Here is a 26,996-nt window from a genome sequence, read left to right on the forward strand (position 1 = left end):
TGTCACTGTATTATTATTTTTTTTTTTTAATTGGCTATTTTTTTACCCCACGAAAGTAAATTTATCCTTTAAAATATTGTTTTGCTTTTATTAGTTTATTAATTTTAATCAATTATCATTCAAAACAAAATCCCACATTTCTATTAGATGAAAGTTTTACTCTGATCGATTTTAACAATACACGCTCTAAACTCTTAGCTATTCAGTCACTTCATACAATCCAATTAACGTTAAACTAAATGCAGTACAAAAAAGAGCACAAACATCTCCTGAGTCTTCTAAGGTAGCTGATATTGCCGTAGCTTGCTTGTTTATTTGTTGATTTAATTCCTATCCTTTGGGTACACATGGCACAGCAAAGCAGAAAAACAGAATAAGGTAAAGAGCTGAGTGTGGAGCCTCCTGAGCCTGTGGGTACATGACGCAGATGGTTGTGTATGTGAGTGTATGTGTGCATACAGAAAGGTAAGACTAACACAGACGACAGAAGGGAGCTTTGTGTGCTTTCTCATATCCAGCTTCGCTCACTTTCTATCTCTCACTTCGATTTTCAGGCATCATAAACATGCAGTGGCTCCTTTTGACTCTCTTCACTACTTACTATCAGCAGGTAAGTTGTGATGCATCCATTTATTTTTCTTTAGCTCCGTGTTTTACTTTACAGAGTTTATTCTGCCAAAAAAAAAAAACGGAGAGGCCTATAGAAGGAGCAAACGTAAGCCGCTGCTCTGAAACGACGATCTTAAAGCTGCATTTCAGGATTGTAGACTTGCTCAGATCACATAGCTTGAGGTGGGAGCTCGCTCTTAAGAATCTAACAGCCACACTAACCTAATTCACAAAACATTTTTCACTACTTAACCATTGAATACGGCACCCAAACTGTGAGCTATGTTTTTTAATTAGTTACAGTGTTAGGGAAACATATTTTAAACTAGACTTTGTTTGCAAGTTTCTAAACATCCAATTATTATTTTGGCAATGACACACCATGAAAACATGGCAAACAGTAGCACGGCATCAGGTTATTACACAGGCTTCTCAAGCCTATATGCTAAAGAGTCATCCCATGTGTTGGACTTTGTTTTAGGTGGGGGGTTAGAGGTGTCATTGGAGTGTCAGTTAAGCAAGTTAAACACTCAGGTTCCAATACTATTTAATGTTATGTAACTGCAAATGTCAGAAAACACCCAATTATTATTAGTGCTCAAGTCAAAAGGTGTCGTCCGATGCTGGATTTTCTATTCAAATGCATGCAGATGCATCCCAATTTTAAAATGCATTATTTAGCAAGTAAAGGCTGCGTTTACCCTACTTTGCCTACAGTGCAAACACACTTCATTGGGACATACTGCATCCAAAGGAACAAACTGCAAGGCGAAGCAGGTCAAACTCAGCCTCTGAACCGTCATGTTTAGTGCTCTATTAAAATCAATAGAATTTTGCTGACCTGTGTTCCAAATACACCTGTCAACATGAGCCCTTTTTTTCCTTAAAATATATATTTTAATACATGTGAATACATTATAATATTGTATTTTATTCTGTTTGTTTTGTTTGACACCTTTAGCAATATGGAATCATTTTGATTGCAAACTCTCACAAGCAGGGCCCTTCTAACCATCTTGTATTTATTTGTATTTAACTCCCTTTATTTTGTGAAGAGCTGTGCAAACTGTTGGTGCTCTATAAATCCTGTGTAGATGAATAATATTAAATATTATTATAATAATTTGTAAGTAATATGTAGAAGTACTACCATGTTTTAAGATGTTTGCCCTAAATGGTAATAGGGAAACTAACTGCTTTCAAAGGTAATCTTGAGCAGGATTTAATTGAGTCCCCGTTCACACTGGGGCGACCTGGTCGCCTCACAGGTCACCGTGGGTCGCCTTCCATAGGGAAGCTGCGGACCCGTTCTAATAGGAGCGACACAAGTCGCTCCGACTTAGAAAAAGGGTCCGGAGCTTCTTTGGGGCGACCTGGAGCGACCGTCATAGACTTCAATGTTATGAAGTCCGTGCCGGCCGTTCCGAGGTCGCGGCGCGCTGCTCGCACCGCAACCTCGGAGGTCGCCCCTGGAAGTCGGATCGCCCCCGTGTGAACGGGGGCTTAGACTCAAACTAAGTAGCAAAATAATTGGACACACAAACTTACAGACAGTATTGGACAACCATGACAAAATATATTATATTCTGATACCTGTACATGATTAAACATTTTAATACTGGACACTTTCACCCCCCCCCCCTCCTTACCAGATACATTTTCAGCTTTTAGCGCTGTCACACTTTGAATGAAACTGCGCGGTCATGCAACACTGTACCCATATGAAATCTTTTATCATTTATTTCACACATATAGAGCGTTCTTTTGATGATATTTAATAGCCACTACATTTTTTTTGCTTAATAAGAAAGAACGAGAAGTTTTCTTCGTTTTCTGTTACAAAATTTTGCAAATAATCTTTCTTCATGAATTTAGGCCAAAATGTATTCTGCTTCATTTCTTAATGTAAAGATAACCCAAATCAGTGTATAGAATTTAGTCTGTAGGAATGTTATAGAGTCCACAATTTATTGTATATATATATATATATATATATATCTATATCTATGTATATATATATATATATATATATATATATATATGAAAATTGGTCAATCTTGTACTGTTGGCCTATCTGAATTCTTGAGTGCCGAAAATGCCAAGACAGAACAAATAACCCCTAAATTATTCCTTTTTGGAAAATAGATAGTCCAATGCATTTAGGAGGCATGACTCGTTTTTTGAAGTTGTAATTTTTTGTTACAATTTTTTGGAAAATTGATAAATACATAAAAATGTGTTTTTTTTCACAATATATTTTCTTACATACTGTCAGCAGTGCTGCACAGTGTCACCAAATAACTAGTGTGGTGCTGATCAAGACTGACTAGTAAGAGTATGCTTAAAAAAAATAATAATAATAATATTAAACCATGGTAACACTGTACTACTCTGGAGAGGTGATCACTGTTATAAGCAACCATTTTTTATGAATGACATCCATTCATCCAGTGTATACTATTGTGATCAGCTGTGATCTGTCGGTATCATGTGATCACTGTGATCAATCACAGAGTTCAATACAAAAGTATACAATAAATGGCTATAATTGGAAACCATTCATTGTGTACAATCATCATGTGACTTGCTGTGGTTGGTCACAGCGATCACATGGTACCGCGGTGACCTGGTACACTGATCCGTCATCCATTGTGTCTGCTGGACACAGCAGCTGACAGATCGAACCGCAACACAGTCCATGATACATGCGCAATGTGCGATCCTGGGAGGACATCATATGCCATCCACCTAGGATAGCAGCGCGCCTGCTTAGCCGTCATTTGACCATAGGCCAGGCAGGAGGCAGTTAATACATGCAATATTCTCCTTTTTTATTTTACATGCCATTTTTTATATTTTCTCCACATTTACATGGATATCAGGCTATTTATAAGTAGAAGATTTCATCCATCAGGGTAAAAAGTGACTGTTGTAAGCACGTTGCCAGTGTTATTGTTTGTCCCAACCTCTTTCACTGTCATTTTTTTTTAATGGTTTAGCATGTAATGCCACCAGCATTATAATCAGTCCAAATATTAAAATCCTGATATCAGAAAAGGTTATAGTGTTGTTATTATGTGTCATATATCCCTGGAACTGGAGCCTGTTGCTGGAAAGCTGTTTTGAGTAAAAGCAGATTAGGACTTGCCAGTGTTTGCTCTTCCATCAGTGTTATGAGAAGCCTAATGTCAGACAAGCTGACGCTGCTGCATGTGGTCATGAAGTGGTTAAGCTTGTGCTTTCTGAGCTGCACTCCTCTCCTTTGCTCATGTGAGCATTCCAGCTACCTAATTTACTTTCTAAATAAAAGGATCACTTTATTTCATGTACTCAAATCTACACATGCTTTTAAAAGTAAAGTATTTCCTGTCGGGCTAATCCCTTAAAGCGGAGTTCCAGTCCCCCCAAATACTTTTTTTTTTAAATACGAGTCCTCTGTACTTGTTTAAACATATCTAGCAACATTTAGAACATGTCCTATGTGTAGTCCCTGTAGTTTGTGTTAAAATATTTGAAGACTAACCAGATCTCAGGAAACAGGGAGGTTCCATGTCATCTGTGGGCATCTGAAGCCCTCTTCTCTTGATTTCCAGGATTCGGTGCAGCTGACTACCCAGCATGCACCTCCCGATCTCACGCCTGCGCACTGAGCGGCTCTCTCTCTTCCCAACAGGTTGCCATAACAATAGCGAGGTCGGCAGTAGGTCCAGCCTCATTGCTATAGCAACTTGTCAATCGTGACATCCCAATCCTCCCGTTCGCGTCGTTTCCGGTCTGGAAATAATGCGAGATTTCGTCACTAGGCGATTCGCAACGACTGATGGGATTCATGACTCTGCTATCCCAGGAGCCCTTGCAAGTCGCCTAGTGACGTAATCGCTTAGGCTGCCGCAGCCGGAAGTACTGTAGAAGGTATTTACAAATAAAAAAGTAATTGCCATTTATTACAGCATTAAGGATGGGCATGAGAGTAACTGGATCTTCAAAAAACGGGTGGAACTCCGCTTTAAATCTTTGGTTGTGTATACAATTTAAAACATGCTGTCATGTGGCTAATGGTGAAAGATTTGACATGGGCCTGTATTCATAAAGGTTCCAATGTGTAGAACTATCCAAGATTTAAAGGGTAACTCCACTTTCATTGGGAAAAAATAGCAAATAAAAAAATAACATAGCATATACAGTTACTTTGGAAGCCATATTGTTATTAAATGTTTTTAAAATCTACCTTTCCTTTTTAATCTGCAGCTCTGTAATTTTCTGTAAAATGCAATGCAAAATGACAACCTGGAGGCCTTCTGTACATAGATGGTGTACAGAATGCCCCCAGAAATGTAATTTCCTGCCTGAGTGATTTGCTCACTAGTTTACCCAAAAGTCTGCAAGTCTGATTTTAGGTATCCTCTGCATCAAAAATATCATTTTTGGTGTGATACTCCCAAAGGGAATCACATCTGAAGGGATGCAGACTCTGCCACCTAATTAATTAGAACACTGCAAGTGCAGCAGCTGATTGATAATTATAAAATCACCCCCATTCACATTAATTTGGCACATGGACATGGACAAACAAATAGCTATTTCTTCAGAATAACAAAAGATAGGAATCTGCAAAAAAGTTTGTTAAAATCCCTGCAATGTACATTGATCACTCCGGGGGGGGGGGGGGGGATGTTTTTTTTCCAACAAAAGTGGAGATACTCTTTAAAGCGGAGTTCCGGCCTCAAAATTGTTTTTTTTGGTCACTTACCTTATTATAGAAGAAAATATACTCACCTTCCTTCCACTTCCTCCCTCTGCGGCCCATGCCGTCACTGCCGGTTTGCGAATCGCTCCCAGGAATCAATGCGCCTGCACCGGCCCCGCTCGTTACTTCCGGTGCAGGCGCAGCATTCACTGCTAAACAGCTTCTGGGCATGCCCAGAAGCTGTGTAGGGATGCCGCACCTGCCCCGGAAGTGACGAGCGGGGTCGGTGCAGTGCATTGTGGGACTCTGACGTCACGGAAGAGGACACGAAGAGGGACGCTGCGGCTTCAGCTGCCCACACCTGAGATGGCAGCAACGGAGAAGAAATTTTCAAGGTAAGTATTTCTTCTTACAGGTAAGTGCGACCCGGGACAGTTCAGAGGCTATCCATTATAGAATGTACTAGCCCTGACTGTCCCGGGGGTATTTTTAGCTCAAATTGACCCCCGAGGTCAGAACTCCGCTTTAACTAAGATTTATCTTGCAGTATATTCACTAATTCTATTCAGCTACTTTTTAGGCAATGTTTGCTGTTCATTAGCACCGATCTATTGTCATTATTTTATCAGCATAGATTGTAAAATGCCAATTTCTTTTACAGTATGTTCAACATATTTTTAAAGTGGCAAAAAGATTACTTGAAAATAGTTGCCATTATGACACGTGATTTCGCAAGGAAACACATATTGTCCTTCTTCCTAAGGTTATTGTAGCCATATTAGTGCGCTTTCCACAAAAACAATTGATTTATGTCTATTAAACTTATTTTTATTTGCACCAACATTCAAATTTTCAGGACAAGCTTTCAGGGTACCCCCCCTTCTTCAAGGTCCAAGCAGTATTGAAGTTTGAATGGTAGTGCAAATGAAAAAAAAGTATCATGGACAATACTGTTTATGTTAAGCTTAAGTTAAAGCAAATCTGAAGTGGCAAAATTCAAAAATCACATCAGGTTTGCTTTAGGCCTCATGCGCACAGGACATAAAAAAAAAAAAAAGAGCTTCAAAGCCAGTATGGATGGCAGGAAAAAGCAGCTGTAAAAACGCATTTTTAGAAGCTTTTGGCATTGCCGTTAAAGCGTGTTTAGCCGCATTAGCGTTTAGCAGCGTTTCTCTGGCCTCTTCTATTTTCAACTCCCAAATCAAATTACTACAGAGCACAAGTCGCATGTCAAAATCAATGCTTCCCTATGAGAGCTGTCTTAAATGATCCGGCTTGTGTGGGTCCGGCTTTGAAAAAAGTTCCTGCACTACGTTGGTCCGACTTAGGCATGATTTCAGCCCATTGATTTAAATGTAAGTCGCATCCTAGTCAGTTCATCATCTTAACGGATCGGACTTGTAGCATGCGACTTGTGCTATGAGAATCTTTAAGTGGAACTCTATGCCAAAAAAAAAAAAAAAAAAAGTGCATGGGGTCACCCCTGGATTTTAAAAAACCCCACCCCACAAAAAAACTGCGTACGGTCCTCCCCAAAATTCAAACCAGACCTTTATCTGAACATGCAGCCCGGCAGGCCAACAAGGGGGAGAACATTAGCGAGCAACCCCCTCCTGAACCATACCAGGCCACATGCCCTTAACACGTTGATGGAGACAAGGGCCTCTTCCCGACAACCCTGGGGCAGTGGTTGTGGGGGTCTGCTGGCAGGGGGCTTATCGGAATCTGGAAGCCCCCTTTAAGAAAGGGGGCCCCCGGATCCCACCCCGATGTGAATGAGTATGGGAGGTTATTGAAAAGTCCTTCATTAAAATTGAAGAATGCCCCACGTCGTAGCTCCAACGTGTCTTCTTCCTCCAGTCTTCTCCCTTTAGTCTTCTCCCTCCACTAATGTCTTTTCCCTCTGGTGATGTCTTCTCCCTCTGGTGACTCCGACCTGCTGAAATAAAAAAAAACGTGATGTCACAAGGGGGGTCTCCGAGTGACATCACCGGATGGCCATGCCCCATGGCTATATAAGAACTGGCAGACAACGAAGCTGAAGCAATGGCAGGAGCCAGCATCGAAGGAGGACCATTTTTTTTTTTTTAGCGGGTCGGCAGTGGCCCCCCTGCTTCACAGCACCCATCCCCCATGTTGAAGGCATGTGGCTTGGTATGGTTCAAGGGGGGGGGGGGCATGCGCTTGCCCTCCCTTTCCTTCTCTGCTGGGCTGCATGCTAGGATAAGGGTCTGGTATACATTTTAGAAGGGACCCCATGTGTTTTTTGGGGGTTTGGGGTTTCCCCTCAAAATCCATACCAGACTAAATGGTCGGGTATAGTCTTGGGAGGAACCCCACTTTGTTTCTTTTTTTAAATTCTGGCATAGGATTCCCCTTCGAGATCCATACCAGACTCAAAGGGCCTGATATAGATCTGCGGGGGGACCTCACGCCGTTTTGTTTTTAATTTTGGCATGGGGTTTCCCTTCAATATCCTCAGAGCACAAGTCGCATGCCACAAGTCTGATCAGTTAAGATTAAGATCTGGATGCGACTGTAAGAATATTTAATAATAATATCTCGCGCTCGTACTTCATTATGTCAGAATATTTATACTGCTCTGAATATAACAGTGTCTATTTATGGTTAATAAGCAAAGATCTATGAGAAAGGAGAATCTTCACCTATTTCCACAAATCAATATGTAGTGAATTATTTTTAATTGATTAATTTCTTTTTAAAAGCATATACCAATCTTAGTGAGTACAGTCTACAGTATGGAATATATATTAAAATATTTATTCACAAGACATGTAATCACAATATATGATCAAACAAGAAGTGACACAAAAAGATAACTACATAAAATACTAACTTCAAACAATCAATGCAATGTGATGTTTAGCTCAATAATGAAAGTGAAACAAAGTGAAAGTAAAATGAAAGCAAGAATACCATTTCTCCAGGTATAGCATGAACCATATGAAAGTGTTCTATATAAACAGACCACAAATGTCTGCGAATTGTATAGTCGAAAGTCGTTCCACTGCAGATGGAGCGAGAATAAGCCATGCAAAACGGAAGACTTAAAATTGCAAATAATGCACTAAATCTGATATTAATAAAAATGTATAAAAACAAAAATCAGCTTTTTAGAGAAAAATCAACTATGGTTTATACGGCTGGGATTGTAATCTTATTACCCTTAAATATGCAATATAAAACATATAAGGAAGGAATAAACAATATTGAATAAAATCAAATAATACAGCAAGGCATATTTACCACACTTAAGATGGTGGCTAGTTTCAAATGGTCATTACCAGAGTCCTTAAGATGGATGCCAGTGAGGGAGGAGTTTTGTTTGGCGTCCCTCAAAGTTTCAGATGAATGATGGAGCAAGATGGAGTATGTCTGGATGAGTCTATAGATGGATGTAGTAGTGTGTGTGTGATGTAAGTGTAAGGTGTGTTGTCAGTAGTGATGTAATGTGTCCTCTCTCATATCTGGGCTGTTCTTTTATATGGTATGAACAAAGGGCTATAAAAATCACCATAAGTTAAACCCAGAGGGATGAAACATTATCCCCATTGGTTGGGATATTCTATACCTTAACTGGTGAGGTCAGAGCCACACCTCTTCTGATAATTAACCCTATACCTTGGATAATAAAGTTAAATGATGATTTCTAGAGTAATCATATAACACCACATAAAACTTTGTCCATACTCCCAGTACATACATAAATGTCCATCTGTATCTCCATCATTCACCTTGGCAAGTAATGCCATTTCAATAATAATTATTTTTAATACAATATAATATTTCTATATGGGAAATATCTAAAATATCCCAAGACTGCACCTGGTATTATCTTCACAGGAGGCAGTATTGCACTGTTCATTAAATTTTGTATGTAACAATAATTACCACTATTCTTATCTGATGATCTTTGACCTGTTGGCTAGTGAAAGTCCATTAATTATTTGACCATGCCATAGGCTGTCAGACATTTTGTCTGGGATTGGAAGATCTATGATCTCTCAAACACTTAAACACAAACTTCTCTGAAATTAGGTAATTAGTGACGAGATACACATGTTCTTACACTTATTAGAAAAAGAATTCTAAGTAAGATTACTACTGTAAGAATATAAACCCAAAATATAATATACCATTCTTAAATATATATGTATATGCCTTACATAATATAATGACATAATTATGGCTAATATCTTCTCACACATAATAATGTATCTTTAAAAACTTATATATAGTTCATTTTAAATGTCTGCTAGAGTATACTGGGGTATTGTCCATTGTTAAATAATTACAGATAAGATTACAGGCCAGACTAGCCATCAGTGACTAGTACAGTGTCTCGCTAATTGTCCCTTATCTGATGAGATGTCAATGTATTACCTTATTTATGATAAAAGGAATACAAAGACCTCTGTTGAAATTCTACTCTCTCTTGTAAGAGACATTTTGTTTAAAAAGTAAATATGAACTCTCCTTCACCTTAAAAACAAGATGGAAACTATACTGTTCAGAATCTTATATGCATAATATGGAATATACATGGCTTTTTAAATCCATTTTTTTTTCTATTATTATATTAATCACCCCCAATAATCCCGACACGACTTACATTCCAATCAATGGGCTGAAATTGCGCCCAAGTCAGACCAAACAAGTGCAGGAACCTTTTTCAAAGTCTGACCAACACAAGTCAATTAGTCAGATCATATTAAAAAAGAATAGCGCACACATGCAAAAGAAATTACTTCTGGGGTTGAGCACCCCACCCCCCACACACACCTGTACTCTATCAGTGTCCACTATCAAGTAGATATAGGAGGAGTCCCTTGTAGTGCATTAGCACATCTCTCCCAGCAAGGAGTGTTGTCTCCAAGGGTTAGAGAGGCTGGATTCACCCCTTTTTTATGGATAGTGTAGGACCCACTGATAATGGGGTACTTTGACGTAGTGGTGGGCTTGAGCACGATATGGCCATATGGTGGGACTAAATCCCCATTTTTATTTATGGATTGTCTCCATATTTGATGATTTGATCTTTTGCATGTGTGCGCTATTCTTTTTTAATATACATGTCACTTGGTTCATAGCTGCACCGGCTTTAGATATACATGTTCAGGGTTTGCTCCCCCAATTTTTTGCTTGATTAGTCAGATCAGTTAAGACAGCTCTCATAGGGAACTACTGTTTTTGACATGTCAAAAAAAAAAAAAACGCTTGACCTGGCTTACCGCCGTATACAGAGTTAACTTACATTCAGCCGCATTAGTGTTTTTAGAGCTGTAAACCTGCTGCTCCAGAACGGACTGGCTCTGGGGTTTTTTGCAGCTTGAAAGCGCCTATGCCACTCGCAGCTCCTAAAAGCTATGTGTGCATCATGAACACAAAGAATAACATGGAGATGCATTCTTAAGCCGTAAAAAAAAAAAAAAAAAACGACTGACGCTCCTAAAAGCGTCAGGAAAAACGTCCTGTGTGCACGAGGCCTATTAGGTACTGCAGATTTTTCACAGAATGACCAAATATTTTATTTTACATTTACAAGGATTAGCCATTTGCAACAATAAAATGTTTTTTTGCTTAGTTTATGTTTCCCTATTAATACATTTATTTTCTTGGATACATTTCTTATTTCTTCAATAAAACCATACCACTTTGCATTTCTTTTAACTACATTTAAAAGTACATATATTCATGTCCATTTGGTTGTCAAGAGCTTCAGTATCCAATACAATGTAACCATAGGGTGCTGCATGGTAGTAGCAAAGCAACAAAAATCCTGAAATAGATGTTGAAACTGTGTCCAGTTACTGTATGTTCACAACATATGGCTGTAATGTACCTGGACACATTGAGTGCTTGTTGATACTGATTGAAGCATTATGTCTATGGTAGTTGATAATAGTAAAGACATGTTGGGCAATTTCCTTATGCTCCCCTGTGGGCGGTGTCCAGTTGTGAGGATGGTGAGGATTGCTCGCTAGTGCCCCTAGAGGCTAACACGTGCCTACACACAAGTATGGCATTAGGGCAGCGCTCTTTGTAGAAGCAGCACTTCTCCACACAGATATTGGTTACTCTTTGTAATCTGTGTCTCTTTTTTTCTCCTCCCAGGCTTGCTGATTGGGGAGGGTGTGCTCTGGGAGAGGTGCCCAGGCCCGAAGCCTCAAGCTTCCTGGTGTCCTGCTGGAGAGTATATCCAGGGGAGGAAGTGCAGGAGGGGTGAAATTTCATCAGGGTGCCTGGAAGTGCTGGGTAAAAGCTGTACACATTGCAGGAAGTTCTGGGGGTCCATTCTAGGAGTATGGGTGCTCCATTAAAGCCTCTTTACAGTTTGTTGAATCCATTGTGACAATCTGGCTTAAAGGGTTTTGACTACAGGTATGAATAGAGTCCCATAGTCTGCATCTATTGTCTTTTTGGGTGTCCTGTGCCCTAACCCCTCTCTAACTTAATTTATTGGGTATTTAATAAACTTTGTAAAACTTCTTAAAGTTACTGAAGCCCAGTTTCATCCACACCACAAGGAGTCAAGGATTCCACCCTGAGGTGAACTGCTAGCCCACTGAGCTACCTCCAATACTACCTAGGGTTAAAGGGTACTACATATGAAAAGCTGGTTTGTTATTTTATCTTTTAATGGGCTTCATTTTTTCCTGATATCTTTGGTTGGAGTTCAGCTTCAAATATACCTGTCATTTTTCTTAGTTTGAGTTAGTTTGAGTTTCTTAGATTGAGCAGAGAAGGATTAGAGGTATCCAGTGCTCCGTTAGAAAGATTTACCCTCACTTCCTGCAGACAATGTTTGAGTAGACAAGAAATGGGGATAACACTGACAACAACACAGAAATCCACATTTTTTATTTATTTGTAGAATAGGGGTGGTCTAGGACCTCTGTCAGATTTCTATTTCTGTCTGTGTTCCTAAAAAAACCCATAAAACCATTGTCAACCAAACAGGGGTTCTAATCCTTCCCAGCACCTAAAATTAGAGAAAAAAAGTAACGCTCCAGTAGAGTAGTAAAAGGTGGGTTATTCTTCATGTTTTACCAGTAACAAAAATATGTTAGCATCAGTGAAAAGGGTCATGTGGGTTGGAAACTGGGAAGATAGACTGAGTTATAAAGTGATGCCATATACTTATAAAGTGCATATTGCTATAGTTTCTTTGCAGGACAGAAGAGCAAGTAAACTCATTGATGGCAACGGACAAGGCAGCGAACTCAGAGAATGTCCAACGAAAGGAGTTTTGTCACTGGCCATGTAAATGCTCCAATAAACGTGTATGCCCCATGGGAACAAGCCTGGTGAAGGATGGTTGTGGATGCTGTAAGATCTGTGCCAAACAACTGGGGGAAAGTTGCAATGAAGCAGAGGTGTGTGATCACCACAGAGGTCTGTACTGTGACTTCTCAGCTGATGCCCCAAAGTTTGAAGTTGGGATTTGCAAATGTAAGTTTGCTTTCTTAATGTTGACTGTATTGGGGGAATTTGTTATCGTGTTTCTTTTTCACTTAATGATTTGTAACTGAGTTGTATTATTGATCAGTGACTGCCATGCTATGAATTTTACTCATGCATTTGATTTACAGCTTTATGTTGGTCAAAGTAGGAACAATGAAAAATTTTTGAGGTGCATCCAGAAAGTAATGAGACTAATATTTTAAAATGATTTAATTAAAAAATGAATTAAATTGTCTCCTTCAAAGTATGCACCTTGTGAATGTACACAATGCGCCCAGTGATTTTTCCATTCTTCATAGCATCCCTGGAAGTCTTCAAGTGGGATGGCATTTTGAGCCTTTGTAGTGGCTCTTTGGACGTTATCCACAATACCAAAATGGTGTCCTTTCTCATGTTCAAATACTGAGTCACGATTTAATGAACAATTGACTTGGTAATTTCTGTTCCCTCTGCAATCACTCTGATAGTGAGCTGTTGGTCACGGTTGAGAACAGACCTCACTGCATCAACATTCTGTGCATCAACATTCTGTTCCCTTTGTGACCGACTGCTCACTATTAGAATGATTGCAGAGAAAACGGAAATTACCAAATCAATTGTTCATGAAATCTTGACTCAGGATTTGAACATGAGAAAGGACACCATTTTGGTAGTGTGGATAACGTCCAAAGAGCCACCACCCAGGCTCTGAAGGCTATCCCACTTAAAGACTTTCAGGGATGCTTTGAAGAACAGAAAATTTGCTGAGAGCATTGTGTACATTCACAAGGTGCATACTTTGAAGGAGACAATGTTCAATTTAAACATTTTTCAATGAAATCATTTTTAAAATATCATTCTCATTACTTTTTGAACACCCCTCATATACATGTCAGTGCATCTTCAAATAATATCTCTTTTCAATTAAACAAAATTCCAAACTAGAGTCACTAGTGCTGCTGAATTCAGATAGTCCTTGTTTTAACCTAAGTAGCAGTGCCCTTCTAAGCATTCATATTTGTGGGGCCTCAGTTTGCAAACAGATTGGGTTGTAAAGTTTCACCAGAGTTCAGACAACCAACATTATGTGGCTTTGGAGCAAGGAGATTGTGAACATCACATGTCTCACTTACACACCTAAAGCTCTGGGCTTTCAAACCGATTGGCACATAGATCTTTGCAGAGTCATATTGTGATGATCTTAGCTTTATAATTATAAAAAGGTAATAATTTTGTATAAACTGTATATCACACTTTACACAGTCATTTTTATGTGAATACAATTTTTTTCAGCATCTGACTTTTGCATAAACTATTACGTGGTAATTTCTCTGAAACCATGCGAAATTACGAATCATGCTAAATTACTGAGTCTAGACTGATGAGGCCCACCGCAGTGCTAACATCCTTTTGGCCCAGCCCCACACATCTGAACCCCATGGACTTGTATGGAGCCAGGATATGGATTAAATGGGTCTCCCATAGAAGTCTATGTACCCCCCCTCCCCCAAACATGTGCAGACATTAGGATGAAGAAGCAGCCTTAAAAGGATGTATACATTGGGGCGGACCTTCATGGCCAAAACTCAGTGGAGTGGGGGCAAAAGGGTAACAGAACATTGAAAGTTTCCTTAACCTTTAAAGCTCTAAATGCACCACGAGACCTGAGTGTTTTGTTTTTGTTAAAACATATTTAGCATGACATAATCAAGAGGAGAATCAGTCATACACGGTATGTGCATGTAAAAGGCATGGGGACACCGGATCATTTTAAGTGATTGTAAATGAATGTTTTTTATTTTTATTACAAGAAGTACATGGGACAGTAATAAAGCGTATCTTTTCCATTAGATACAAGATGGAAAGATGGCAAGTGAACATCTACCAAACATAGTATGTTGCTGACCAATAATACAATGGTATATAGATACATGCCTATTTATAAGGCTTAATATGATGTCCCTTTCCTGAAAAATATGACCTATGGAACATTCAAACTTATAACAAAGAAATAAGTATTAATTAGCACATAGTATAAATATACCTGATATTTTCTGTACTTGAACTTACAGATCTATATGCTGTTGGATGTGAACTCAACGGTGTGCTTTATCAAAATGGACAATCTTTTCAACCAAGTCCCTTTTATACCTGTCTTTGTATAAGTGACACAATTGGATGTTCTCCGCTGCTTACTTCCAAACAAGATGAAAGCCAATGCACAGAGTCTACAGATGTCACAAAAAAAAAGGCTGACTTATCAAACTGTGCTCTGGAGAAGAACGCAGCTATGACAGAAAACAAACTTATACCAGGTATATAGCATTATCTAGTTTGCTTTGTTCAATGTAAGGCCTCCTATACAGGTCAACCCAACCTATTGATTTAAAAAAAAAAAAATTCTGTTTTATTCCAAAATATTTTATTATAGCTTGTAGCACTGACAGATGTCTATGTAAGATTGTTTAATGATATTGAGCCAGAGATTAGCAGTATGTAAGAAACATATAAGCAAAGGGTAGTGCGCTATTCAGATGTGTGTTGAAGCTAAAATAATAACTGGATTTTTGACTTACCATAAAATCCTTTTCTCTTAAGTTCATTGACGGACGCAGTTCTTTCTGATTCATATCAGTAGGGTTATACTGCCCCCTACAGGAGTAGGACACTAGGCAGGAAAAAGTTCTGGCTACGCCTATGGGCAGTCCCGGAGGGTAAACCCTCTCTCTTCCTTCATAGGATGTCAGTTTTGTATCAAAGCAGTGTCAGAATGTAACACCAACCCAACTCAAAATAGAGGGGCGGGTACTGCGTCCGTCAATGAACTTAAGAGAAAAGGATTTTACGGTAAGTCAAAAATCCAGTTTTCTCTATCGTTCATTGACGGACGCAGTTCTCTCTGATTCATATCAGTAGAGACGTCCCAAAGCAGTGCCATAAAATGAGTGGTGGGAACAGCAGAAAAGAAACAAGTCCCCAAGGCCAAAAACAGCCAACCAGGCAACATAGGACTCATCAGAACAAAACATGAGGCCCGCCTGAAAACAAACAGTAAACACCCTCAAGGAAGGCCAAAAGCCCTCCAAACAGCAGCCAGCAAAAAACCTTGCGGCCGAAAAGAGGCATTTGCAGATGCCAGCACATCCACCTGATAAAACGTAGCAAAGGTGTGAACAAACGACCAGGTAATCATCTTACAACCTGAAGCACAGATGCCAGTATGGCAAAAAGCCCAGGAAGCAATAGGCGCCCAAGTAGAAAGCGCCAAAACAGGGAAAGGTAGGACCTGACCCATAAATAAAGAAGCCTGCACCACCGACTGTCCGATTCACCTGGAAATAGTCGCAGCAGACACAGGCAGCCCTGTCCTTGGGCCATCCGTGAGCACAGAGAGCGAACCTGACTACGGGAAGATTCAGTAGTCGCCAAGTACCCCTCGAGTGCCGAACTCCATCTAGAGTATGCAGCGCACATTCTGTAGGATGAGGGGGCTCAGGACACAAGATGGCAACACAATGGCCCCGTGCAAATGAAGACTAGAAACCACCTTCGGAGGGAAGGATGGATCCAGACAAAGTACCACCTGGCCCCATGAACCAACAGATAGGGAGAATGACAGGACAATGTCGCCAGTGCTGACACCCCGTGTGCAGAGTGACAGCAACCAAGGCCACCTTCTACAATAAGGTAAGCAGGGGATACCCACGATACTCGCAAAGGAGGGTCTGGAAGAACCGACTGCACCAACCAAGGTCCCCAGTTGGCGACGGAGGTCGCATCGCAAGAACCAAGTGTCGCACCCCCTGGAAAAAGTTACGCACCAGAGAAAGGGCGGCCAATGGCCTGTGGAATAAAAATGATCAAAGCTGAAACCTGACCCTTGACAGTACTCAAGGCCAACTTTTGATCAATTCCCCCGTTGAAGGAAGCCAAGATCCGGCCCCTGAGCAAGAGCGAGGGGGAGCCCAAGAAGACTCACACCACGCAATACGCGACTTTCTCATATGATGAAAAAAAATCATCATAGAAGACGCTTCCCACGCTTTACGCAGGGTGGAAATCACCAAAGCAGACAACCCCCCGTCCTTTGACACCTGGCTTACAACAGCCAAGCCCGCAAGCCGTTGAACATAAAGCCGGACGGGAGATCGGCCCCGGAGAGAAGAAAACCCAAGGAGCGTCAGCAGCAAGCCTGACCAGGTCGGCGTACCAAGCTCGGCGAGGCAAGTCCGGAGCCACGAGAATGACCGAAATCCTGCCGCCTCGATCCTGCAAAGGATTCTTGGCAGCAACAGGAGAGGAGTTAAGGCAGACAGCAGCTGACACTGACCTCGGCCCATCTGCGAGCACTCTCGACCATGCCGCCTTCAGCCTTGCACAGGTGACCACGCCAAACATCTCAGCATTGAACATGTTGAACCTAGCGAATGTTCTTGCCCATGATAGAACCCATGAGGCCACCATTGCACCAGCCAGAGGGTCCCGGGAGCGGGCCACGACCTCTGCACTATCCTGTAGATGTGATGCCAACAGGCCCACGTCTGGAGTGCCCCCAAATGAAGGCACAACTGCTGGAACGACTCCGGATGAAGGGACCATTGCCCTACATCCAGGGCCAGTCGACTGAGGCAAACCACCTACTAATTGTGTTGTTTCCCCCCTGAAAAGGGAACAGCGGATAGAGCTGGTACAAGGCGCTCTGCCCAACGAAGAAACATCACTTCCAAGGCAGCAAGAACACTTATGGTGCCCCCATGGTGAATGACACAAGCCACGGTCGCGGCGTAATCAATTGAAAGTGCACCGGACAGCTGCAGGTGCCCGATCCAGTGAACTAGACAAAGCTGGAATGCTCTCAGCCCCTGGACAATAAGCGGTAACCTGGATCCTCCAGGGACCATACTCCCGAAGCAGAAAACCTGCCGAGGACTCCTCCCCACCCGGACAAGCTTGCATCTGTGGTGACAATCGTCCAGTAGATGGGGAGGAAGGATTTCAGAGCAAGACTCCCAGGGCACCCGGCCCAGCCGGATCCGCAAGTCCAGAGAGTTTGGATTCCAGTCGCATTCAAGAAGGAGTGCCTCCTGGGGGATCCCCAGAGGGATTGAGCGAAAGTGACCATCTTGAAAGCAACACCATCAGTCCCAGAACTCGCATGCAGGTCCAAAGAGAAGACCATGTGCGGAACAGCAACAGTCGACCTCAGTCTAAAGTGCCAAGAGTTTTGACCCCGGAGAGAGAAACACCCTGACCGAGGACAAGTCCAAAGTCAGACTCAGAAAATCCAGTCTCATGGAAAGGACCAGGGATGATTTCTGAAGGTTCAGAACCCACCTGAACTCCACCAGATTTTCCACGGTGACAACCAACTTTGTTGTCAGCACTGTAGGGGACTCCAAACGGAGAAGCAGAGCAGCCAGGAAACCAGGGCCGATACGCCCCGCTGCTGCAACAGCGCCAGGACCGGAGCCAACACCGTCGTGAAGACCCTAGCAGCATAAGCGAGACCAAAGGGTAACACCACAAACCAAGAGATGCTTCCCCACTGCAAAAAACGCAGAAATTGTAGCTGTCCAGAACATAACGGGACGTAAAGGTAGGCAGCTTGATGTTTATGGAGGCCAGGAAGCCCCCTTGTGTAGAGAAGCCACCACCGTGCGAACCAATACCAACTTGAATTTGTGATCTGCACGGAACCAACAAAAGTCCAGTAGGTCCAGCTTGTTGAACCAGAGCCTGAACTGCTCCACAGAGCGCCTGTAAGCGATCCGGAGACAGCCGCACATTGGAAGGGAAAAAAAACCTTCCCGGAAATAACCGGATCAAAACTCGATCTTGCAACTGGACCGCGCGACCTCCTGAACCCAGTCAGCCTGGGATCCGTCCTGACTAGGCAGATTAAAACTGACATCCTATGCAGGAAGAGAGAGGGTGTACTCTCCGGGACTGCCCATAGGCATAGCCAGAACTTTTTCCTGCCTAGTGTCCTATTCCTGTAGGGGCAGTATAACCCTACTGATATGAATCAGAGAGAACTGCGTCCGTCAATGAACAATAGAGAAAATATGATAAACCAAGAAGTGTAATAGATAAAAAAACAATATGATAAACCTTCAAAATATAAATATAAATAAAAAGCAAGTATAAATCAAAATGCTGAATAAATATAAAGCACAAATATATAAAAAAGGAGGAGCTAGTGACGTGAAGCATTCCTACATACAGTCTGTCATCACCCACAAGCTGTCTCTCCGGCGAGGCGGAGAGATCAGAAGCGTTGGCTGCATTTTATGAGTAGTAGCCGTGGTGAGAGTACTGGCTGTTATTGGAAACTTGAACTGCAATTTACCTACTGACCTGTCAGGGGAAAAATGCACCAGAAGGTTATCCCTTACCTAGATGTAAGTGAGGAGTGTTTACCTACTGATCAGGGGAACAATGTACCAGAAGGTTATCCCTTACCTAGATGTAAGTGAGAAGTGTTTACCTACTGATCAGGGGAACAATGCACCAGAAGGTTACCCCTTACCTAGATGTAAGTGAGAAGTGTTTTTAAGGAACTAAAAACTTTGATTGATACTTTAATTTGGACCTTTCTTCTTTGTTATATACATTGAGCTGATTGCTACATGAAGACAGCCCAAGGAGTTTTCATAGGATATTTAAAGGCTTTGTCTTTTTATACTGAAGGTGAGCGTGCATTTTAGCCACACACTTTGGTGGAAGATAATTCACCCATTTTTTGTTTTGTGGGACACTGCACAGTTCTTTTTATAGAGGTGGGTTGTTTTTTCCACCTGATTTCACTTCACTTGTATAATTGCACATGTCACAGCATGTTGGTTCATATGCACTGCACGGAATGTTGAACCTTCTATGTCACTTATCATAAAGATAATTTACTTTTCATGACAATATTACACTATATGCTCTTTATTTTTTATTTTATATCTGGGGAAAATACATCGAGAGGAGAAGTCTCCCCACAGAGAGGAATTTTATCACAGTTTGTCACAAGCATTGACTCTAATTGTTAGAGGTGAGAGCACCAGATTATCCAATCGAGGAGTTGATGAACTTTTCACAGACTTTTTTCTTGAACTTTCCTTTCTGGACTTTCAATATTATATATATTTTTTATCTTTGGACTTTCATTTTTCAATTTGTCTTTTGCATTTTTTGGCATCATTTGCATGTTTTTTTTTTTTAAAAGATATTTTTATTGAGATTTCAAACAAACATACAAATACAACAAACCAACCGAAAACAAGACCTTCTTGACAAAGAAGGGAAATAAACATGTCAATGCTTAACAAGTATTGCCTAGATCGCTGATGCTCCCCGGCCACACCCCTTCCCACCCCCCCCCCCCCCGGACCAACAAGATAGGATAAGCTGTAAATTAACAAGACAAAAAGTATAGTCAATAACCAAGAAAAAATATGTTGCACTCAATACTTGGAACGGCAGCTATAATTCCTTATGGGGTAGCAGAAGCGGAACTCGTCTCTACAGAGCTCGGAGGAGGTAGAGTAAGAGGACTGGATATCCAGCCATGCCAAATTTTATTTAAAACAGGTGTGGATGACCTCGCAACTCAAAGGTAAGTTTATAAAGGGGAAGGCAGCCATTAATCAATTGAAGCCAGGTAGGGCCCTTCCAGCACAGAAGAATCATCATTTGCATGTTTAGAAACTCACTGCAATTGAGATTTTTTTTTATATATTTGTGCTTGATATTTATTCAGCATTTTGATTTATACTTGCTTTTTATTTATATTTTGAATGTTTATCATATTGTTTTTTATCTATTACCCTTCTTGGTTTATCATAATCTTATTTTAGCTTCATCACACATCTGAATAGTGCACTACCCTTTGCTTTTATATTTCTCTTAGCAAGCTCTTGAGTACTTGTGTTGGTGAGTGCTGAAGTTCATTTAGGCCCCTTTCACACATACGGTCCATTTCATCAGTTCAGTCACGTCAAAATGTATCAGTTTTTCATCCGTTTTTCATCCGTTTTTAATCCATTTTTCATCCGTCTGTCCGTTTAAATCCGTTTTTTGTCCAATCCGTTTTTTTGACAGATGAAAAATAGGGCATTCGTCCGTTCCAAAAAACAGACATTGACGGAAGCGGATGAAAACTGATGTTAACAGATGATCATCCATTTTTACATAGAGATGTATTGATGTCTGTTTTTCATCCGTCAATGATGAAAAACAGACAAACGGACCGTATGTGTGAAAGGGGCCTTATAGGTGTGGATAGTAGCCATCCCAGCAGCACACCTGTTCTCACACTTTATTTATGTAAGAAACATACATCAAGGTCTTTTTTTTTTAGTTAGGTTACCTAGTGATTAGTGGTTTATCAAGTTTTTGTGGGTTTTAGGACGGACACTTTTTAATCTTTGTGTGTAGACTGTAGATTGCTAATACTGTTACAGCATTTAAGGTATTTAAAAAGCATCTTGGGTTAATGATGGAAATATCAATTTTGAGTTGTTCAAAGGATACAAACACTGAGGAATATTTGTAGGCAGATCTTGCGAAAACTCTAGTTGCCTGTCTGTGGCTTCCAATACACAAGACAAGCATTCAACTAGTAAAGTCAACACCTTACTTTTGAGTTCTAGGGTCTGTGACTTAGAAAGTATTGAAGCCTTAGGCCCCTTTCACAAATGGGAGTCCGTCGGCGGACTCCGTTTTTCTCAGCGGGGGATTGATCCGCCGATCCCCAGCTGAGCAGGCGGATGGCAGCTCTGTCTCCGCGCTGTGTGCAGAGACAGAGCGGTCAGGTCCCCTCTTTTCTCTATGGGGTCCATTCTCATCTGATCCCATCCGATCAGATCCACTGGACGAATGGAAAATAGTGCTTGCATCCGTACAGATTTGACGGATCGGATGTCAGTGGACATATCCCCGCTGACATCCGATACCCCATGAAAAACTGACAGGCGGATCTGTACGGCCCGCTAGTGTGAAAGGGGCCTTAAGCTTGCTATAGATGGCCAGCAGCCTCAGCAGCTGATCTACAAAAGTTTTGCAACATCTCACTAGACAGAAGTTGATCTAGCGAATGATTTCTGTCAGGCAGGGACGGCCGCACGGGGACAGAATCTGGCTGGTCCCTGCTGAACCAGCCGAGTTTTGATGACCAGCTTTGACATTAGTATAACATTCAGGTAACTAGCATTTTTTTGAGAACGTATGGTCAATAGTGGCAACCTATCTACACTCACCAGTCACTTTATTAGGTTCACCTGTTCAATCGCTTGGGAACACAAATTGCTAATCAGCCAATCACATGGCAGCAACTCAATGCATTTAGGCATCTAGACGTGGTGAAGACAAAAGGCTTAAGTTCAAACTGAGAATCAGAATGGGGAAGAAAGGGAATTTAAGTGACTTTGAATGTGGCATGGTTGTTGGTGCCAGGCGGGCTGGTCTGAGTATTTAAAAAACTGCTGATCTACTGGGATTTTCACGCACAACCATCTCTAGGGTTTACAGAGAATGGTCCAAAATAGACAAAATATCCAGTGAGTGGCAGTTGCGTGGATGGAAATGCCTTGTTGATGTGAGAGGTCAGGGGAGAATACACAGACAGGTTCGAGATGATAGAAAGGCAACAGTAACTCAAAAAAACACTTTGGTACAACCAAGGTATGCAGAATACTATCTCTGAACTCACAACACATCGAACCTTGAAGCAGATGGGCTACAGCAGCAGAAGACCACACTGGGTGCCACTCCTGTCAGCTAAGAACAGGAAACTGAGGCTATAATTCGCACAGGCTCACCAAGCAATAGAAGATTGGAATAATGTTGCCTTGTCTAATGAGTCTAAATTTCAGCTGCGACATTCAGATGGTAGGGTCAGCATTTGACATAAACAACATGAAAGCATGGATCCATCCTGCCTTGTATCAATGGTTCAGGCAGGTGGTGTAATGGTGTGGAATATTTTCTTGGCCCACTTTGGGCCCCTTAGTACCAGCTGAACAGTGTTTAAACACTATGGCCTACCTGAGTATTGTTGCTGACCATGTCCATCTCTTTATGACTAGAGTGTACCCATCTTCTGATGGCTACTTCCAGCAGGATAATGCACCATGTCACAAAGCTCAAATCATCTCAAACTATTTTCTTGAATATGGCAATGTGGTCCCTGTACTCGAATGTCCTCCACAGTCACCAGATCCCCATCCAAAAGAGAACCTTTGGGATATGGTGAAATGGGAGATTCACATCAATGGATGTGCAGCCAACAAATCTGCAGCAACTGCGTGATGCTATCATGTCAATATGGACCAAAATCTCTGAGAAATGTTTCCAACACCTTTTTAAAATTATGCCACGAAAAATGAAGGCAGCTCTGAAGGCAAAAGGGGGTCCAACCCGGTACTAGCAAGGTGTACCTAATAAAGTGTCCGGCTTCCTTTAAAGCCCTATAATCGTATTACATGTTCCAGTAAATGTAGGAATCATTATTTTCTTTAAAGGTATCTTGTCTTTTAATTGTCTGCACTTTTCCTTATCAGGATTAATTGTATATTTTGTGCATGAGAAGCAAAAAATAATTTTGTGAATGAATAAGCTGCTGAAGGTTGACTATATTGGCTTTTAGCATTTGTGATCTAATTATATGAAATATATCTTGTGTATGATATCTAGATCATTGACCTTAATCAGTAGCTGTCACTGTGTAATGTAAGTGTTAATAATAGTTTTAGCTGTGTTTTCATCTATACTATGGCTCACAGATACTTGTTATATTTAAAGATGACTCACAGGCTGTTCTGAATCTCTTTTGTCGGATCACTTGCATTAAGTGCAAAAATCTCACTGCAGGTTTTTTAAAACCAATAATTTAGCATATTGTGTGTCAGTGCCAAATTATTGTCATTCAAATAATAATGGCATTGCTTTGTTTAGGCACATACCATTTTCAGCTAAACAATACTTTCACTAGTATTGGCGGAATTTTTGTTGTAATTATCATCAGCAAAACAATGCTAGATCGCTAAGAGGATTTATGTATGAACAGCGAGCTAACAAAAACATTTCTTGACACCCATAGTAATTAAACAGCTTGCAACTTCACTTTAGTACAAAATTGAAAAAGCTCATTTTAATCTGCTTTGGACTTGGAAAAGCGATCGACAGTGGATCAGGCAATACTGACACCTCCTACGTGCCTGTTTTTTATTTTTATAGAATTTTATACTTAGACAGTTTTTATGATTGAGAGTACTTTACTGTGAGCCTAGCATTTGGCTCAAGGTTGCGGCTTAGCCCCATTCACTTGAATGGGTTGCATTTGGCTGCAGTTCAGCTAGCACAGATACTGTATATCATTTTTTGCAGATGCAGTTGTGAAGAAAAGCATCATACAACTTCATCTGGCTGCTGTGTTATTTTGAGGTGGTTGGCTAGGTCATGGTAAAACGGTGACTCGACCTTCTATTTTTACGACCCTTGACCACAAGTGAAAACCAGCCTAAAATGATGGATTCTGGTTATTAGAACATATTTCCTGTGGTCTGTGAGTTAATATTTCAAACAATCTGTTTTATAGGTTATTAACAGTAAGTATTTTATTCTGGGTACTGGGTGGGAATTCTATGCTATATTCATTACTTTATATAGATTTTATCATTTATGAATTTAGACATCATTTAGAAGATACACACATTTATAGACAGTAAATTATCAAACTAATTATGTGGGTGTTAAAGTATAACTAAAGGCAAACCTTTTTTTTTTTCAGGGGTTGGAACACCTGTCAGTTTTTATTGGTGTCTGTGCCCCCGTTAAGGAGATTCCCCTTCTCCATTTGTCCTTTTTACCATTATCATTGAAAGTAAAAGTAAAAGAAAATCCCACATTTTGGGTTGTCCCCAGAAAAGTAATAAAGGGGAAATCTTCCAATGGGGACACTATTTCTGGTGACCTGGGGATCCCCAAGGAATTCCCTAATTTGCAGGGATTTCCTCTCACTTCCTGTTTGGCTGTGGGACAGGAAGTGAATGGAAATCTCTGCAATGGTACACAGATGGCGAAAAAAACAATCTGACAGGGGTTATAACCCTCCCTTAATCTATCCAAAATGAAAAAAATGTTTTGCCTACTTTAAGCATGGTACATGCTACTTCAATAATGCTTTTTCTGCCACTAATGTAATACTTACATACTTGCCTGTCCGCTAATAAAGAGACCGGGTAATGCAAATCTAAGGCAATCCCTGTATGGAGATATGCTATCATATAGGGGAATTACAGCATTCCTTTTTAAGCTATTCCATGTAAAAAGGAAAAGTGCTGTTTCCCTCAATAACAAAAACAAAATGATGCTACATACAGTGGGGAAAAATTATTAATTGACCCTCTGCAGATTTTTTAAGTTTTCCCACTTACAAAGCAATGAAGGGTCTATAATTTTTATCATAAATGTATTTTAAATGATAGAGACAGAATATCAACCAAAATCAAGAAATAACACGATACAAATGTTATAAATTGAGTTGCAGTTCAGTAAGTAAAAAAAGTATTTGATCCCAAAGCAAAACATGACTTAATACTTGGTGGAGAAACTGTTATTGGCAAGCACAGAGGTAAGACATTTCTTGTAGTTGGTTACCAGGTTTGCGCACATCTCAGGAGGGATTTTGGTTCACTCTTCTTTACAGATCTTCTCTAAATACTTAAGGTTTCTTAGCTCCCTCTGAAAATGTTCTATAGGATTAGGGTCTGGAGACTGGCTAGGCCACTCCATGACTCTAATGTGCTTCTTCTTGAGTCACTTCTTTGCTGCCTTGGCAGCATGTTTTGGGTCATTGTCATGCTGGAAGACCCATACATGACCCATCTTCAGTGTTCTAGCTTTGGGAAGAAGGTTGTCATCCAAGATCTTACAATACATGGTCCCATCCATTAGCCCCCTCAGTGTGGAAAAGTCAGCCTGTACATTAAGCAGAGAAAAAGCCCCAAAGAATAATGTTTCCATCTCCATGCTTCACTGTAGGGATGGGGTTCTGAGGGTCAAAGTCAACATTTTTCTTTGTCCATACGCGGCGAGTCAATATAATGTCAAAGAGCTCCCTTTTGGTCTTGAGATCATTCACAAGCTCCTCCTGTGTAGTTCTGGGTTGACCCTTCACTTTTCTCAAGATCATCCTTACCCCATGAGGTGAAATCTTGCATGGAGCTCTAGATCAAGGGCGATTGATAGTTATTTTGTATTTCTTTCCTTTTCGAATAATTGCTCTAACAGTTATCTCCTTCTCACCAAGCTTCTTGCTAATGGTCTTGTAGCCCATTCCAGCCCTTTGCAGGTCTACGATCTTGTCCCTGATGTCCTTTGACAGCTCTTTGGTCTTGCCCATGATCATTATGTTTGAATGGAAGAAAGAGATTCTGTGGACGTGTCTTTTATACACATGAGTTGTCGTTAGCAGCACCTTCTTACATTGACAGAACTATGAATATCTGTGGAGCCCTTGGTCGGATTGGTACTCCAAACACAAGCTAGATCCTTAAGGTCTTCACTTCTAGGCCTACAAACATGTAACTGGATACCTCACAGTGATTCCTGTATAGTACCTGTGGTTTTAATTCTTCATGGTTATTTCGTATTTTCTTGCTCTGTGTAATCCATCATGTTATTAACACCTGATTTATACAGGCGTTGCACCCTCACCCCTGGGAGGCAGTTTTGACTCCAATGGGGCTTACGGGGCTGAGGGTAGGCGCTTCGAGTTCCTATGCAAATGTGTTATTATATCCCTGGTTGGGACACCTGTGTCTATACCTGTCGCTACATTTCTCGTCATTATCCCTTGGTAATGACTTATTGGTGACAACTTTTTTGTTGCTATTTCATATCTGTAAAAACCCTTTTTGTTTGTTCTGAAAAATTCCAATAAAAAATATTGAAACTAAATTGACAGGACTAATTTGTGTACCACATGAGCACATACTGTAGGAGCCAGAAACATAGAAACATAGAATGTGTCGGCAGATAAGAACCATTTGGCCCATCTAGTCTGCCCAATATATCTGAATCCTATGAATAGTCCCTGGCCCTATCTTATATGAAGGATAGCCTTATGCCTATCCCATGCATGCTTAAACTCCTTCACTGTATTTGCAGCTACCACTTCTGCAGGAAGGTTATTCCATGCATCCACTACTCTCTCAGTAAAGTAATACTTCCTCATATTACTTTTAAA

General features: G+C 40.8%; 1 protein-coding gene across 1 annotated transcript in view; it reads left to right on the top strand.

Moving 5' to 3' along the window:
• Positions 1-520: 520 nt before the first annotated feature.
• The window catches only part of CCN6 (cellular communication network factor 6), a gene marked incomplete at its 3' end in the record, with an annotated part of 36,105 nt that continues 9,629 nt past the window's right edge, over positions 521-26,996 (top strand). Inside the window, exons 1-3 of the mRNA XM_082248836.1 lie at positions 521-610; positions 12,481-12,769; positions 14,833-15,075. Of these exons, the coding sequence (XP_082104962.1) occupies positions 566-610; positions 12,481-12,769; positions 14,833-15,075 (577 nt within the window). The 5' untranslated portion in view covers positions 521-565. The remainder of the gene's footprint in view (positions 611-12,480; positions 12,770-14,832; positions 15,076-26,996) is intronic.

The sequence above is a fragment of the Pelophylax lessonae genome, assembly GCF_965119305.1.
Source record: "Pelophylax lessonae genome assembly, chromosome: 3".
In the NCBI taxonomy this organism is placed as follows: domain Eukaryota; kingdom Metazoa; phylum Chordata; class Amphibia; order Anura; family Ranidae; genus Pelophylax; species Pelophylax lessonae.